The sequence below is a fragment of the Lycorma delicatula genome, chromosome 2 (genome assembly GCF_047948215.1).
Source record: "Lycorma delicatula isolate Av1 chromosome 2, ASM4794821v1, whole genome shotgun sequence".
Classification (NCBI taxonomy): Eukaryota; Metazoa; Arthropoda; class Insecta; order Hemiptera; family Fulgoridae; genus Lycorma; species Lycorma delicatula.
The window spans coordinates 51159189-51174386 of record NC_134456.1 but is presented as its reverse complement, the minus strand read 5'-3'; the positions used below and the strand labels follow the sequence as shown (position 1 = coordinate 51174386).

At 31.8% G+C, this 15198-nt stretch overlaps 1 protein-coding gene across 7 annotated transcripts in view; it reads right to left on the bottom strand.

Moving 5' to 3' along the window:
- The window catches only part of per (period circadian regulator), a 178878-nt gene that overhangs the window by 132420 nt on the left and 31260 nt on the right, over positions 1-15198 (bottom strand). For all 7 annotated transcript variants that reach the window (XM_075355260.1, XM_075355262.1, XM_075355263.1 and 4 more), the window contains exon 2: positions 665-773. In XM_075355260.1, coding sequence (XP_075211375.1) covers positions 665-729 — 65 coding nt within the window. In that variant the 5' untranslated portion in view covers positions 730-773. The remainder of the gene's footprint in view (positions 1-664; positions 774-15198) is intronic.

The window sequence follows — 15198 nt, the reverse complement described above, 5'->3', positions numbered from 1 at the left end:
ATTCTAGATACAAATCCAAAATCCACATCACCAAAGGAGCGGGGAACAGCTAATGTAATTTACAGAATACATTATACTGATCTGATAAAATATTTATTTTTTACCAGTTGGTAGTTGCAATTAACATCTAACTGTAGTTGCAAGGGTCTGATAATTTATATTTTAACTTAGAATATTAAAAAAAGGCCTTGATCATGTAAACATCTAGTCACTTTAAATTATGTTAACTCATAAATCAGAAAAGTATATAAATAATTTTTAAGATGAAAGATGAGAATAAAGATACAATATTACTTTGATGGTGATATTCCTGAATGCAGAAATGACTAAGAGCTTCGCAACTAAACATTTTCTTAAAATTGTCATTTACCTACTGTCACTCATAAGTGAAATTTTGTTCAAGTGAACAGAGTGCAGCTTATTTATAAAAATTTAAAACTTTTTTAATGTTTAAAAGTCAGCATTCAAACCAAATTTAATAAATTTATTTAAATTATTAAGCTAATATTTAACTAAGATAGCTTCTTGTGCCACTGAAAAATCTAACTTCCAACAAATTAATAAACATTTCTACAAACACAAGAAAAGTACTTTTATATCAAATTGCTTAAAAAAAGAAATAAAAATCAAATTTTAACTTAATGAAATCATTACATTTACATACCTTTCACAAATATCTTTTGTTTCCATTGGTAATACTGCTCTAGATTCAGTTGAAATAACACTCATAATGAAGCTATAATGTGTTTACACAAAATTTCCCTTTATCATACCTGCAATTAAAAAACAAAAACCAGACAAAAAAAATATTAAAAAACTTTAAAATTATAAACCAAAAAAAAGTAATATCTATATTTAGTTCACTTATCATAGCATTTAATAATATTCGCTCAATTGTTGTCATAGTATAGTCATCACTATTTATCCTTCATTAAATCTATAAAGAACTGACAATTCAAGTATAATTTTTAGGGTAAATGAACTCCATGAGGTCTTTAACTCAAATACTTTGAAAATCATTAAGAAAGATTTGAATTTCAAAAATAAATATATATTTTAAAAGATAGTTAGATAAGCCTTCCCTAACCTTCATGGAAGTCTGGCTGAATGGTTTATATATTTCAGTTGAATATTCCCAATCACCCTGCAATCCACAATTCTGGAGATTGAGTAAGAATCTTCTTTAGAAAACTTTGAGTCTATTCTTGGCAGGCTCTTCAGAATCTATTGGGAAAGTAGTTTGTTGCAGCAAATTATTGGAACTGGTCAAATATTGGTCACTGTTGTACTGTGGTCCTCCTGTTAGGAGACCTTGTTCTCCACAAGAACATTAGGCAGGATGGAAGCCTACTGCATAGAGGAGGAGCCCCAAAAGCATTATTTGATTTGAACTGTTTGTCTTGTTTTGCATTCTCTCAGTTTACTGCTTAAACAAAATTTGCATTGATGGATTGCTGAACTGCATTTTTGAAGTATACAATTTTTCACATGAACAGTTTGTCATGTTATCTCATAGTTTCATATATGTAAGCTAATCTCTGAGTCTTCATGATAGTGAAGTAGCTCTGCCTTTTAAAAGGTTCTGATGTTTTACATGCATATGCACACACACACACACATACACAATGCACACCCTCATTATTTCTTGACAGAAAGGAGTTAATTTATTTATTACTTTGCACTATTTGTGACATATGATATTTTCACACAAGAGGAATAATAAGCAGTAGTCAGATTTTTCTTTATGACAATAATAAGGTACGATATAACGAACTGTGTGAATGGGTCACCATACAACTGAATACCTTTGCTTTTCAGTGAGTTTGGCCACTGATGATGTCTGTGGCTAAAAAATTGCTCTATTCGCATGAAGCAAAGAAGAATACCTTTTTTTGTACCCTTTATTGTTTGAGAATTGACAACTGTGTTCTTTTCTCCATCTGTGATATCTAACATCCTCATAGATATACTGAAACAGCCATATTAATATATGAAGAATATCAGAATCATATCAGAATCTTTATATTATATTTTCCTTCAGCATTTATTTCCTTCCTTACGTTAGAGATATTTAACGTAAGTATTATACTTCAAAGAAATCTCTGTTGTGATTTCCAGTGGAACATAATCTATACTTCCATCAATATTCTCTAAATCTTTCTATAATCTTTTTCTAACAAAAAATGTAACAATTTAGGTTCTAATATTGTTGATGTGTTACTGTCCTTTAAATATATCTTTTCCATCAGAAATATTTATGGTTTGTTTGTTTTTTAATAGTAAAAAAATATTAAAAGATTCAGCAAAAAAAATATGAAAGAATGAAACTTAAAACCCAAGATGGCAGATTTTCCTCATCCCAACAACATAGGGGAAGACACCCATCTTGTGACGCTTCCAGTTGCCACACCAACCACCCCATTCCTAGCCCTGATGAGCTTTAATGGGAGTCATCTTTTGCCCTCTAACTTTTTACATCTCATAATAAAAAGAGATTTTCCTCAGTAACATCTCACTGTATTTGTATAATTAATTAGACGTGTATTATTTTACAAAGTTCTGCATGAGTATCTGCAACTTTTTCCTTATCAGCCAAGACGACACAAGTGCTGTAACATTTTATAATTCTATTAGATAATGATGGCAGCAGTGTGCTGTCAATTATTGATTTGTACCCCAATTCTCTAAAACTGGAAGATAGGTGTAAAATATTCTTCTTCCTAAAAACAATCAAAAACTTGAAAAAGGTCAAATAGTAGAAGATAAATATACTCATAAATTAAGTATGAATGTTCAGTTGTTATGAGGGTTTATTCTCAAACTAGAGAGAATTTATTAGTAAGTTCACCTTATTCATTAGAATTGTACAAAAACAAGAATTTTTTATTACAACATTGATACCCACAATTTAAAATCGGTAAAGTTGTAAAGTTGTTACTGAAAACAACTTTATCAAATTAAGTTAGTTCAGTTCATAGGTTTGATTTTTCTTTTTGGGGGTTTTTCTATTAGATATATTCTGAATATATATTAAGAATACAGCTAATATTTAAAATTAAAAAAAAAAATAGACAACAGATTTTTTGAAATTTCATGTAATAAAAATGTTGTAATGGTAATTATTTACTAAACTATTTTCTGAGGAAGAAGAAATTTAAAATAAAATCTATTACTTAATACACCCTACAAAAAATTCATTTCATTATCAACCTTCCATTGGCAGTTGTTACCGGGTGCCAACCAAATAAAATGGAATTAATTGCAGTTGGGCTTTCTCTCCTTCAAGTCAGTTGCAGACATTCAACATATCTAGTCATTGTTGTGGAGAACAGGTTATAGATTTTTAATTGTCAAAACATGACTATTAAAAAATAACCATCAAATCATACCTAAGTTGAAAAAAGAAACCAGATAGACAGAAATGATTTTTAACTGCTTGCACCTGCACCTCTCTTTTTCTATTCAGCCTCCAGAACCACCATAAGGTATAACTTCAGAGGATGACTGAGGATGATATGTATGAATTTAAATGAAGTGTAGTCTTGTGCAGTTTCTTGTCAACCATTCCTGAGATGTGTGGTTAATTGAAACCCAACCACCAAAAAACACTGGTATCCATGATCAAGTACTCAAATCCATTTAAAAGTAACTGCCTTTAATAGGATTTGAACCTTAGAACTCTCAACTCTGAAATCAGCTGATTTGCGATGATGAGTTCACCACTAGACCAACCCAGTGAGTTATTACACCTGCACCGCAAGGAAACATTTAAGATCAGCGTTTAGTGCATATAAACATAAATTTTACTATAATTGAATAGTTAATATTATATTTAATGATTAGCAATACGTTTCTGTAGCAAATTTTAAATTTTATTAATGAAATTGTGCCCCACATATTTTGGATTTATTATGAAACTTCTTCATTAGTGGTAATGCAGATATTTTGTTAATGGTACTCATCTTGAAGTAGTTAGTAAATTCTTTAATGTGTGGTCTAATGTTTTATTTGAAGTTTGTTGGTTTTATTTGTTTAATATTAAAAAAATAACAAACACAACACAAATATCAATTTTTTTAAATTTATTTACATAGTAACAACAGGCTTATGCCCTCTAACAGTTACTAGATGAATGATAAATGAATTCTGCAACATGTGAAAAAAACCATTCCTGATTGGGATTTGAACCTGGTACTTCCAGATGAAAGGCCAAGATGCTACTACTCTGCCATAAAGATTGGTAAAAAAAAATTGAAAGATAAATTAAAAACAAATTGAATATATTATTTAACTCTATGCTAAAGGAGTTTACTCACAACTTCAAGACAAACAGTATTAAAAAACACTGCCACTTGAAATACCATTAAGAATGAGCAATGTAACAATCCTACATCTTAGCAATTCTACTTCAAGCACATTTGTACGTATTTAGAAACTAAGTTGTATGTAAATAATTTATCAGATAAAAAATTATTAACTATATTCATCATGCTGATTAACAAATAAAAATTATATTAATAAGTGTACAGTTTTAGAATGATTTAATTATAAACATCCTGGAATCAGGAACAGATGTACTGTTTCAGTCGGTGAATAGCTTTAATTAATTGTACTTTGTTTATCGTCATAATCATTCAACAAATCTAATAAATGTAAAATAAAACACAGATGTGACACCAATACTTCCCACTACAATCAACTATGGAAAAATATATAAATACTCACGATATGCTGAATAACAATTTTATACCTTAAATTGGCAGATGTTATGTAAAGTATTAATTACATTTGCTTTATTATATCCTTCAACAATCTCATTTACTTCTGTATTCCAGTAATGATAATCAGTTACAGATAACACACCTTTTATGTTCGATCTACCATATGAAATCATATGTGTGAGGAGACTTCACAGTATATACAATTTTTATTCTTTTATATAAAAACTATGTAGTCTATACTAAACAGTGATTCCATAATTAAAAATAATATGGGTGTGAGCATGCATGCACACACACACACATATAATTAAATATCTAAAAATATAATTTATTGTTAATAAATATTCTAACAAATTGCAACTTTGAAGAAGCCCTACAAAACATAGAGAGAAAGAGAGAGAGAGAGTGAGAGAGATGTTTACCATCTCAGTCACAGATATGAAAAAATTTGATTAAATAAAAAAAAAATTGATATTATTTTTTTTTATATCAGTAACTGAGATTGTAACAATTCTGTATTTAAGAATTTTTTAATGTTTTTAATTTAAATTTACACATACATACATACATGTTCATATATTCTGACAAAGCAAAGATCTCTGCAAAAGAGATCTTTTATCCCAAAAGATACATACTTTAATCAAAGATACTTTATAGATTAAAATTTAAACATACTTAAAACAGTAGAAAAAAAAGTGAAAAAAATAATTTTTTGTAATAAATATAATTATTTGAGCCAATCTGTAATAAAAAATAACAACTGTGATAGAAATTGCTGTAGCTGTATCAATCTTAGTAACCAATTTATTACCTAATGACTGCAGGACTGCAGGAAAAATAGCAAAAAACTTTGCTAATTTCATTAAATGAGTATTTAAAAAAAAAAAATAATATTATTACTTTTCCGCCTAGCGCTAAGGCAGAGCTATAGCTAAAGAAGGGAAAGTATCATGATCGGTCCAATTTGGGCGTATGCGGTTTTCACCGGATCTTTATGATTTGACACCTAAGGAACCCAAAAAACCAGATGTTCGTATGTACCTGTGTGTGTTCAGTGTTAGATGTCACATCCTAAATCACCTTACATCTCCAGAACTACTCTACCAATTTTGACCAAACTTGTGCAGACTACTTCTATACATGGGGCATTGATGCCATTAAATTTTCAAATTAAAAGGTCAAGGGAGTGAGGCTGTAGAGTAAGGTCACCTTCAGTATCTTGATATTTCCCCTAATTAAGGTCTTAATTTTCTTAAGCACATTTGTTATTAATTACAAAATTAATAATATTTCCAAAAAAATGTTTTTGTAAAATCCCCTCCTTAAAAAAAAGTGCTCTAAGTAATCTAGGCTAAGTGGGTATGGTGCGTTATTAGTACCTCCTTTCACCAGAATGAGCATTAGTGTAGCACTGACGTACAGCTTCTGTAGTTGTCTTCTATGTTGTAATGTTACAGGTGAGGGATAGAATTAAATAAATGATTAATATTTTGTGTAAAAAAGTATTTATTTAAAGTGGCCGCTAGTACCGTTACATCCGTGCGAATGAAATACGGTATGCGCGTGCGCGCTTTATTTAGAATCATTCAATTAAATAAACAACAAATATTATAGGTTTAATTTTCTTAACAATTGGCACTGTTGGTATAATACAATTATATAGAAACAAAGTATTACAATTGTTGATAAGTGGATACTCTATTTTTATATAAACAAATATTATATTTAAATAAAATGATAAATATTTTTAAATTAAGTTGTGTTTAAGCCGTGGATAAAAAAAAAAGGTGCATGGAGGAAGTCCTGCAACTGTGTTGATGCTTTTTTTAATTTTATTTCCTCTTTATTTATTGAGAGGGTGCTTAAAATTATAATATTAATGTATTTAACAAGGCAGTTTAGTTTGACACTAAGTTGAAAATTTAATTTGGGTGCATATATTAACATTTTTAATCATTTTTATCTATCTGTCTTCTTTTTTTAAATTGTATTAGATCTGTTGCAATTTGGAGGACCACAAAACCTTTGTGGTAGGTTTTAGAGCGAGTATGAACTGTAGATGCATAGGTGATAAATTGAAACAACGCCTTGTTGCTTATTGAATTTTTATTTAATATCTTGTCATTTCGATAACGCATAATTGAACATTTAACATATAACGTAACATGTATAATTAAATTTAATAACTTATAAGTATACTAATAAAATAAGAGTTCATTTGAACGTTTGTATGTGCGTCCATCTGGACTGAGTGTACAACACGACCGCTCTGGGTCAGATTCTGGCGCCGAATGCATAGAAGTCGATACATCACAATGACCATTTTCCTTGTAGTACTTGCAAGAAAGGTGCAGAAACATTTAATTTTATAAAATGAAACAATTCTATGAAAAAATTCCCTTTCCCAGTTGCTCTTTCCTCTTTTCTCTTTTCACTTTCCATTTCCTTTTCCCTTTTTCCCCCTTCTTCCCTTTTTCGATTTTCCCTTTTCCGATTTTTCCCTTCTCCCTTCTTCCCTGGGCGTAAATCGGTCCATTAGTTTTTTAATCTATAGCGGAGACACATACCGGAAACATTGCAATCGAATCGTAAAATATTTAGTATCGCGTATGTTGTTTTTACGTCCAACAGGTAGAACACGAAATTTAGTTTTTTATCGATTTGAACCCCTTAAAATCAAAATTTCGCAAAATCCTTTCTTAGTGCACGCTTACTTAAAGATACAAAGGTACCCTGAAAATTTCAAGTCTCTTCCTATAATAGTTTTAGTTGTATGTTGATTATGAGTCAGTGAATCAGTCAGGACATTCTCTTTTATATAAGAGATACATCTTTAAATAAATACCTTTATACAAAATTTTAACTATTTAGATATTGTACAGGCACAGAATGTAACCTAATGATTAACATATTTCCTACAATTATTTATTAAGATTGATTTTTGTATATGGAATCAGCACAGAACAAAATTTTTTAACCATTACAGTATAAATTACAGTACCCAAAAATCAATTTTAGACTAATTTTATCAGTGATAATTTTAATAGTAATTCTATTACGATAAACATGAACGAATGAAAATCTAAAATGATGCAAGGAATTCATTGCTAGAGTTTCACTGTAAAAGTGGGTTAAACTATTTTTTTTCTTTTAACTTTTCATTTAATTGTAATAGTATTCTTCTTTTTAAAATTTATTAATTTTTCATTTGATCAGCTAATCATACAAAAATTCTCAATTATTATTTCTCACTCAACCATAAGTAAGAAAGCTTTACTCCACAGGTGGAAACAGTAGTTTCTAATAAGGCCAGGGGTTTAAGTATTTTATTGGCAAACAAAATATTTAAAAAAAAAAAATTAGCTTTATATTTCTGTCTACACATTCATTCTATTCACAATTACATAATTTGATGTAAATTTTTACATTATATATTTGTAGAAAGTAGTGTTATATTGTTTTGTTGAATAATATATTAAGTTAGTTTTATGTTGGTTTGTTGAATATGTAACTGGGTTGTGCTTCGTGGTGTTTATATATTATTTAAAACTGTTCAGTTTTTTTTTTTTTTAAATAGTTGTCAATAGTTTTGTTTTCAGCTACTTATTTTGACCTGCACAGACATCATTAATCTTGTCCATGAAGGCTCACTCTTCAGTATTAGATATGATGTCATAATATGCAACTATGATATGATTTAATTCCTTGTCTGGTATTGTTTATTTATAGCTTACAAATTATGTTAACATAGTTAAACAATAAAAAATGAGCTAACAAAATACAATATAGGAGCTTAAAACGCTATATGTTGAAAAATGAAAAAAAATCTTTAATTAAAATTTAAAAATTTTTCAAAAATGGTGGGTGATATTCTGGTTCATATTCATTTTCAGCATCAAAAAACAGATTAAAATCATGTTTCGCATATTAGAAAACAAAAATTATGTTATCAGTGTTATTATTTCAACTAATTTGTATTAAACATGTTTTACATAGTCTTACAGTAAATTTACAGTTTTTACTTGCATAAAGTTTATTTGCAAATTTCTAAAATGAATGGAAATGAAAAAGTGAGTGGTCGGCAATGGCAGTAATAGAATTCTGCTAAAAAAAAAAAAAAAAACAGATTACATTACAATATTTTAATTATAAATTTCTAATAGCAGCTGTGTATTTATTCAGAGAATAGAGAAAGGAATAAAAACTGTTCAGTCAAAAGACAGGAACAAAAGACTTTTCAATCAATATAAAGGTATCAATAAAAAACAGTTTATTTATACCTCTATTTATAATAGCACCATTCTGGATGTGTACTTGCATATATATTCTTAATATAGATATCCTACTTTCATTTTTATTCATGTTTTATTATAGTCTCTGACACTCAAACATTCAGAGTTTTAATTGTAAATATCCTAACATTTTATTTATATAACTAAATTTTCGCTTAATAAATTCACAATACAAAATTTCATAAGGTATGTGTATAAGCTATATCTATAGATATTTCTATTCATTCATGCTCACCATCTTGTAATTTCTTCTTTTCCTTCAACCAATCAGAGAACAGTATTTTTTTCTTGTAATTTTTAGCCACAAGAAAATTGAAACTATGGTCAAGTATTACTTGCTCAGTGGTGTCTGTATTTGATTTTCCACTTCAAACAATTAAATTACTTTTAGCAATGTGGTCCGTGGGGTTAAATTCTGTTTGATTAATAGTGTAGGCTACTTATAACATAATTATATTTTTATTTTTTCTAGGCCTAAATTAATTCAGTTTGTTAAACTATTTTTACTGTATTTGTTTGCAATTTAAAAGTGATTAAGAGATTTTACCAGAAGACATTTAAACTATTAATCTTATTGTGCAAGCATTAGAAAGAAAATGTCTGAGTAGTTAACAGACTGCAACTCTACCCAACAACATCGAGGATGCATTTACTAGCTCATCTAGTATGCTCATCAGGATGACCTAGCAGAATCCAGCAACCTACACCCAAAACCACTAACACCAGTTACAAAGAAGATGTTAAGTACAAGGGGTAAATGATGAGAAAGGACTGTCTACTCTTAGAGAAACTTTAGAATAAGAAAAACATGTACTATAGGAAAGCTCAAGGTTTTTGCAGGGAGTAGCCATCTAATCCACCCTCATCTTTACCAGCAGATTGGAAAATAATGTATCCAAATGGGAGTAGTACTTACTGATCAACAGTATTTCATTTTTTTTTTTTTTGTCTTCAGTCATTTGACTGGTTTGATGCAGCTCTCCAAGATTCCCTATCTAGTGCTAGTCGTTTCATTTCAGTATACCCTCTACATCCTACATCCCCAACAATTTGTTTTACATACTCCAAACGTGGCCTGCCTACACAATTTTTCCCTTCTACCTGTCCTTCCAATATTAAAGCGACTATTCCAGGATGCCTTAGTATGTGGCCTATAAGTCTGTCTCTTCTTTTAACTATATTCTTCCAAATGCTTCTTTCTTCATCTATTTGCCGCAATACCTCTTCATTTGTCACTTTATCCACCCATCTGATTTTTAACATTCTCCTATAGCACCACATTTCAAAAGCTTCTAACCTTTTCTTCTCAGATACTCCGATTGTCCAAGTTTCACTTCCATATAAAGCGACACTCCAAACATACACTTTCAAAAATCTTTTCCTGACATTTAAATTCATTTTTGATGTAAACAAATTATATTTCTTACTGAAGGCTCGTTTAGCTTGTGCTATTCGGCATTTTATATCGCTCCTGCTTCGTCCATCTTTAGTAATTTTACTTCCCAAATAACAAAATTCTTCTACCTCCATAATCTTTTCTCCTCCTATTTTCACATTCAGGGGTCCATCTTTGTTATTTCTACTACATTTCATTACTTTTGTTTTGTTCTTGTTTATTTTCATGCGATAGTTCTTGTGTAGGACTTCATCTATGCCATTCATTGTTTCTTCTAAATCCTTTTTACTCTCGGCTAGAATTACTATATCATCAGCAAATCGTAGCATCTTTATCTTTTCACCTTGTACTGTTACTCCGAATCTAAATTGTTCTTTAATATCATTAACTGCTAGTTCCATGTAAAGATTAAAAAGTAACGGAGATAGGGAACATCCTTGTCGGACTCCCTTTCTTATTAGGGCTTCTTTCTTATGTTCTTCAATTGTTATTGTTGCTGTTTGGTTCCTGTACATGTTAGCAATTGTTCTTCTATCTCTGTATTTGAACCCTAATTTTTTTAAAATGCTGAACATTTTATTCCAATCTACGTTATCGAAAGCCTTTTCTAGGTCTATAAACGCCAAGTATGTTGGTTTGTTTTTCTTTAATCTTCCTTCTACTATTAATCTGAGGCCTAAAATTGCTTCCCTTGTCCCTATACTTTTCCTGAAACCAAATTGGTCTTCTCCTAACACTTCTTCCACTCTCCTCTCAATTCTTCTGTATAAAATTCTAGTTAAGATTTTTGATGCATGACTAGTTAAACTAATTGTTCTGTATTCTTCACATTTATCTGCCCCTGCTTTCTTTGGTATCATAACTATAACACTTTTTTTGAAGTCTGACGGAAATTCCCCTTTTTCATAAATATTACACACCAGTTTGTATAATCTATCAATCGCTTCCTCACCTGCACTGCGCAGTAATTCTACAGGTATTCCGTCTATTCCAGGAGCCTTTCTGCCATTTAAATCTTTTAATGCTCTCTTAAATTCAGATCTCAGTATTGTTTCTCCCATTTCATCCTCCTCAACTTCCTCTTCTTCCTCTATAACACCATTTTCTAATTCATTTCCTCCGTATAACTCTTCAATATATTCCACCCATCTATCGACTTTACCTTTCGTATTATATATTGGTGTACCATCTTTGTTTAACACATTATTAGATTTTAATTTATGTACCCCAAAATTTTCCTTAACTTTCCTGTATGCTCCGTCAATTTTACCAATGTTCATTTCTCTTTCCACTTCTGAACACTTTTCTTTAATCCACTCTTCTTTCGCCAGTTTGCATTTCCTATTTATAGCATTTCTTAATTGCCGATAGTTCCTTTTACTTTCTTCATCATTAGCATTCTTATATTTTCTACGTTCATCCATCAGCTGCAATATATCGTCTGAAACCCAAGGTTTTCTACCAGTTCTCTTTATTCCGCCTAAGTTTGCTTCAGCTGATTTAAGAATTTCCTTTTTAACATTCTCCCATTCTTCTTCTACATTTTCTACCATATCTTTTTTACTCAGACCTCTTGCGATGTCCTCCTCAAAAATCTTCTTTACCTCCTCTTCCTCAAGCTTCTCTAAATTCCACCGATTCATCTGACAACTTTTCTTCAGGTTTTTAAACCCCAATCTACATTTCATTATCACCAAATTATGGTCGCTATCAATGTCTGCTCCAGGGTAAGTTTTGCAGTCAACGAGTTGATTTCTAAATCTTTGCTTAACCATGATATAATCTATCTGATACCTTCCAGTATCGCCTGGCTTTTTCCAAGTGTATATTCTTCTATTATGATTTTTAAATTGGGTGTTGGCAATTACTAAATTATACTTCGTGCAAAATTCTATAAGTCGGTCCCCTCTTTCATTCCTTTTGCCCAGCCCATATTCACCCACTATATTTCCTTCCTTGCCTTTTCCAATGCTTGCATTCCAATCTCCAACTATTATTAAATTTTCATCTCCCTTTACGTGTTTAATTGCTTCATCAATCTCTTCGTATACACACTCTACCTCATCATCATCATGGGCGCTTGTAGGCATATAAACGTTAACAATCGTTGTCGGTTTAGGTTTTGATTTTATCCTTATTACAATGATTCTATCGCTATGCGTTTTGAAATACTCCACTCTCCTCCCTATCTTCTTGTTCATCACGAAACCTACTCCTGCCTGCCCATTATTTGACGCTGAGTTAATTACTCTAAAATCACCTGACCAAAAGTCGCCTTCCTCTTCCCATCGAACCTCACTAATTCCTACTATATCCACATTCACCCTATCCATTTCCCTTTTTAAATTTTCTAGCCTACCAACCTTTTTTAAGCTTCTAACATTCCACGCTCCGACTCGTAGAATGTTATTTTTTAATTTTCTGGTGACCCCTTCCTTAGTAGTCCCCACCCGGAGATCCGAACGGGGGACTATTTTACCTCCGGAATATTTTACCAAGGAAGGCGCCTCCATTGTTGCTATGTGAAAATGCAGAGAGCCACATTTTCTTGGAAAAAAAGCAGCTGTAGTTTTCCATTGCTTTCAGCTGCGCAGTACTCAGAGGACTGAGTGATGTTGATACGGCCGTTTAAGTCATTGTGACTCACGCCCCTAACAACTACTGAAAGAGCTGCTGCCCTCTTTCAGGAATCATTCCTTAGTCTGGCTCTCAACAGATACCTCTCCGATATGGTTGCACCTTCGGTCCAGCTACTCTGTATCCCTGAGCACTCAAGCCCCCTCACCAACGGCAAGGTCTCATGATTCATAGAGGAGGAGTGTATTTCATTAACCATCTTAAATACATACTGTGATTTTGAGTGTATAAAAATTTATTTTCTTCCAGAAATTTCAAATTCATCAGACAGCAGGTGCAGTAGCACCTAAAGTACTAAATACTTAGGGGTTTTTTTACATGAAAGCAGGATCTTCATTTTGTTCTTATTCTTATTAATAACTAGTGATTGTCATGCCAGTAGTTTATCTTCTTAATAAATAGAGATGTAGACAATCAATAATAACTAATAATTTATAAATTTAAAAAAGAATATGAAACAACTAAAAAGAAAACAGATCTTTCAATGGTAGCCAAGTTGAATGATGTTCAACTTATTCATATAATTTTACACAGAGCATAGAGCCTACTCAGTGATGAACTCTGGTTGGTAGAGCTTTGTCATATCAACACCAGACCTCTCAATTTTTTCAAAGAACAATTTATTGCTAGTGTATAGAGAATTATTTTATCTTCTTAATAAATAGAGATGTAGACAATCAATAATAACTATTCTACACTAATATTATAAAGAGGAAAGATTTGTTTGTTTGTTTGTATTGAATAGGCTCCGAAACTACTGGACCGATTTGAAAAATTCTTTTTCCATTAGAAGCCGACATTATCCCTGATGAACATAGGCTACTTTTTACCGCGTTATTTAAGCAACTTATTTTAATTTTTCTATCTTTGTAATTCAGTAACTAGCAACTGTCCGTCGTCGTCGTGTCTCTCTTGACGCTCGCGTCCCCACCACCGCCTGCTCTGCTCCCTCGCTCCGCCCACACACCGCTCGGCTAGCTAGGCAGCAGCATGTGACCTAAGCGTCACTGCAGTGTGGGAGGGGAGTCAATGTCACAAAATAAAGTGCCGCGCGGCTCGCGGTCGGCTTCGTACGCAGCGGTTGTGTGCGATATCGAATATTTTTCCTTGAAAATATTTTGAATTTTTTAATCACCACTTCATATACAGGCTAATTCCTGTTCAACATGTAAGCAAATAATTTAGTATTAGTTGATGTAGTATTTTGTTTTCTTATCATTTCAAAATCCCCAAAAGATTAAGATTTCAACTTTCTAGAAATAGTTTACAGGCTAGGGCAATAAAAATAATTTCAAGGGTATTTCATTTAAAGATGAAAAAATTCATAAAATTATTCACAAAAGATGAAATATTCGGCAAAGTGAAATGTTACATGGCAAGTGTGGAGTGGCAGAAGCGGGGTTTACCTCACTGTCATTTGCTGTTTCTGCTAGAAAGAAAAATCCAGCCAGACGAAATTGATAGAGTCGTAGTTGCGGAACTGCCCAACCAACAAAACTACCCGATATTGTACGATATCGTGACTAAAAATATGGTGCACGGTCCATGCGGAGAGCATAACTTAACAGGACCATGTATGGAAAACGGTATCTGCACAAAAAAGTACCCTCGACGTTTCGTCAACGATACCCAAACCGGAGTTTATCGTCGTCGTGACGCCGAAAATGGAGGCCAGAGCGCTACGCTAAATATCAGAGGAAGTACTTTCTATATAGATAATAGGTGGATTGTCCCTTATTCTCCATTATTGTTCAGGATGTTTAACGCGCATATAAATATCGAGTACTGCCACTCAATACAAGCCATCAAAGACATTTGTAAATATATCAATAAAGGATCTGACCAAGTTACTTTTAGCGTCAAAAACCCAAACAATGAAGTGGAAAACTATGTAAATGGCTGGTACATAAGTACATCCGAAGCTGTTTGGCGAATTTTAGAATTTCCCATTCACGAGCGACATCCTACAGTCTTGCAGTTAGCCGTCCAGTTAGAAAACGGCCAAAGGATGTATTTTACCGCAGAAACGACTGAACAAGTGGCCCAAAACCCTGACGACTGCTACAAATATCTTATTTTTTTAAATGGGTACACCAACCGTGTGAAGCCGGGTCGGGCAGCTATATTCAATAAATTAAGTGATTCCGACGTG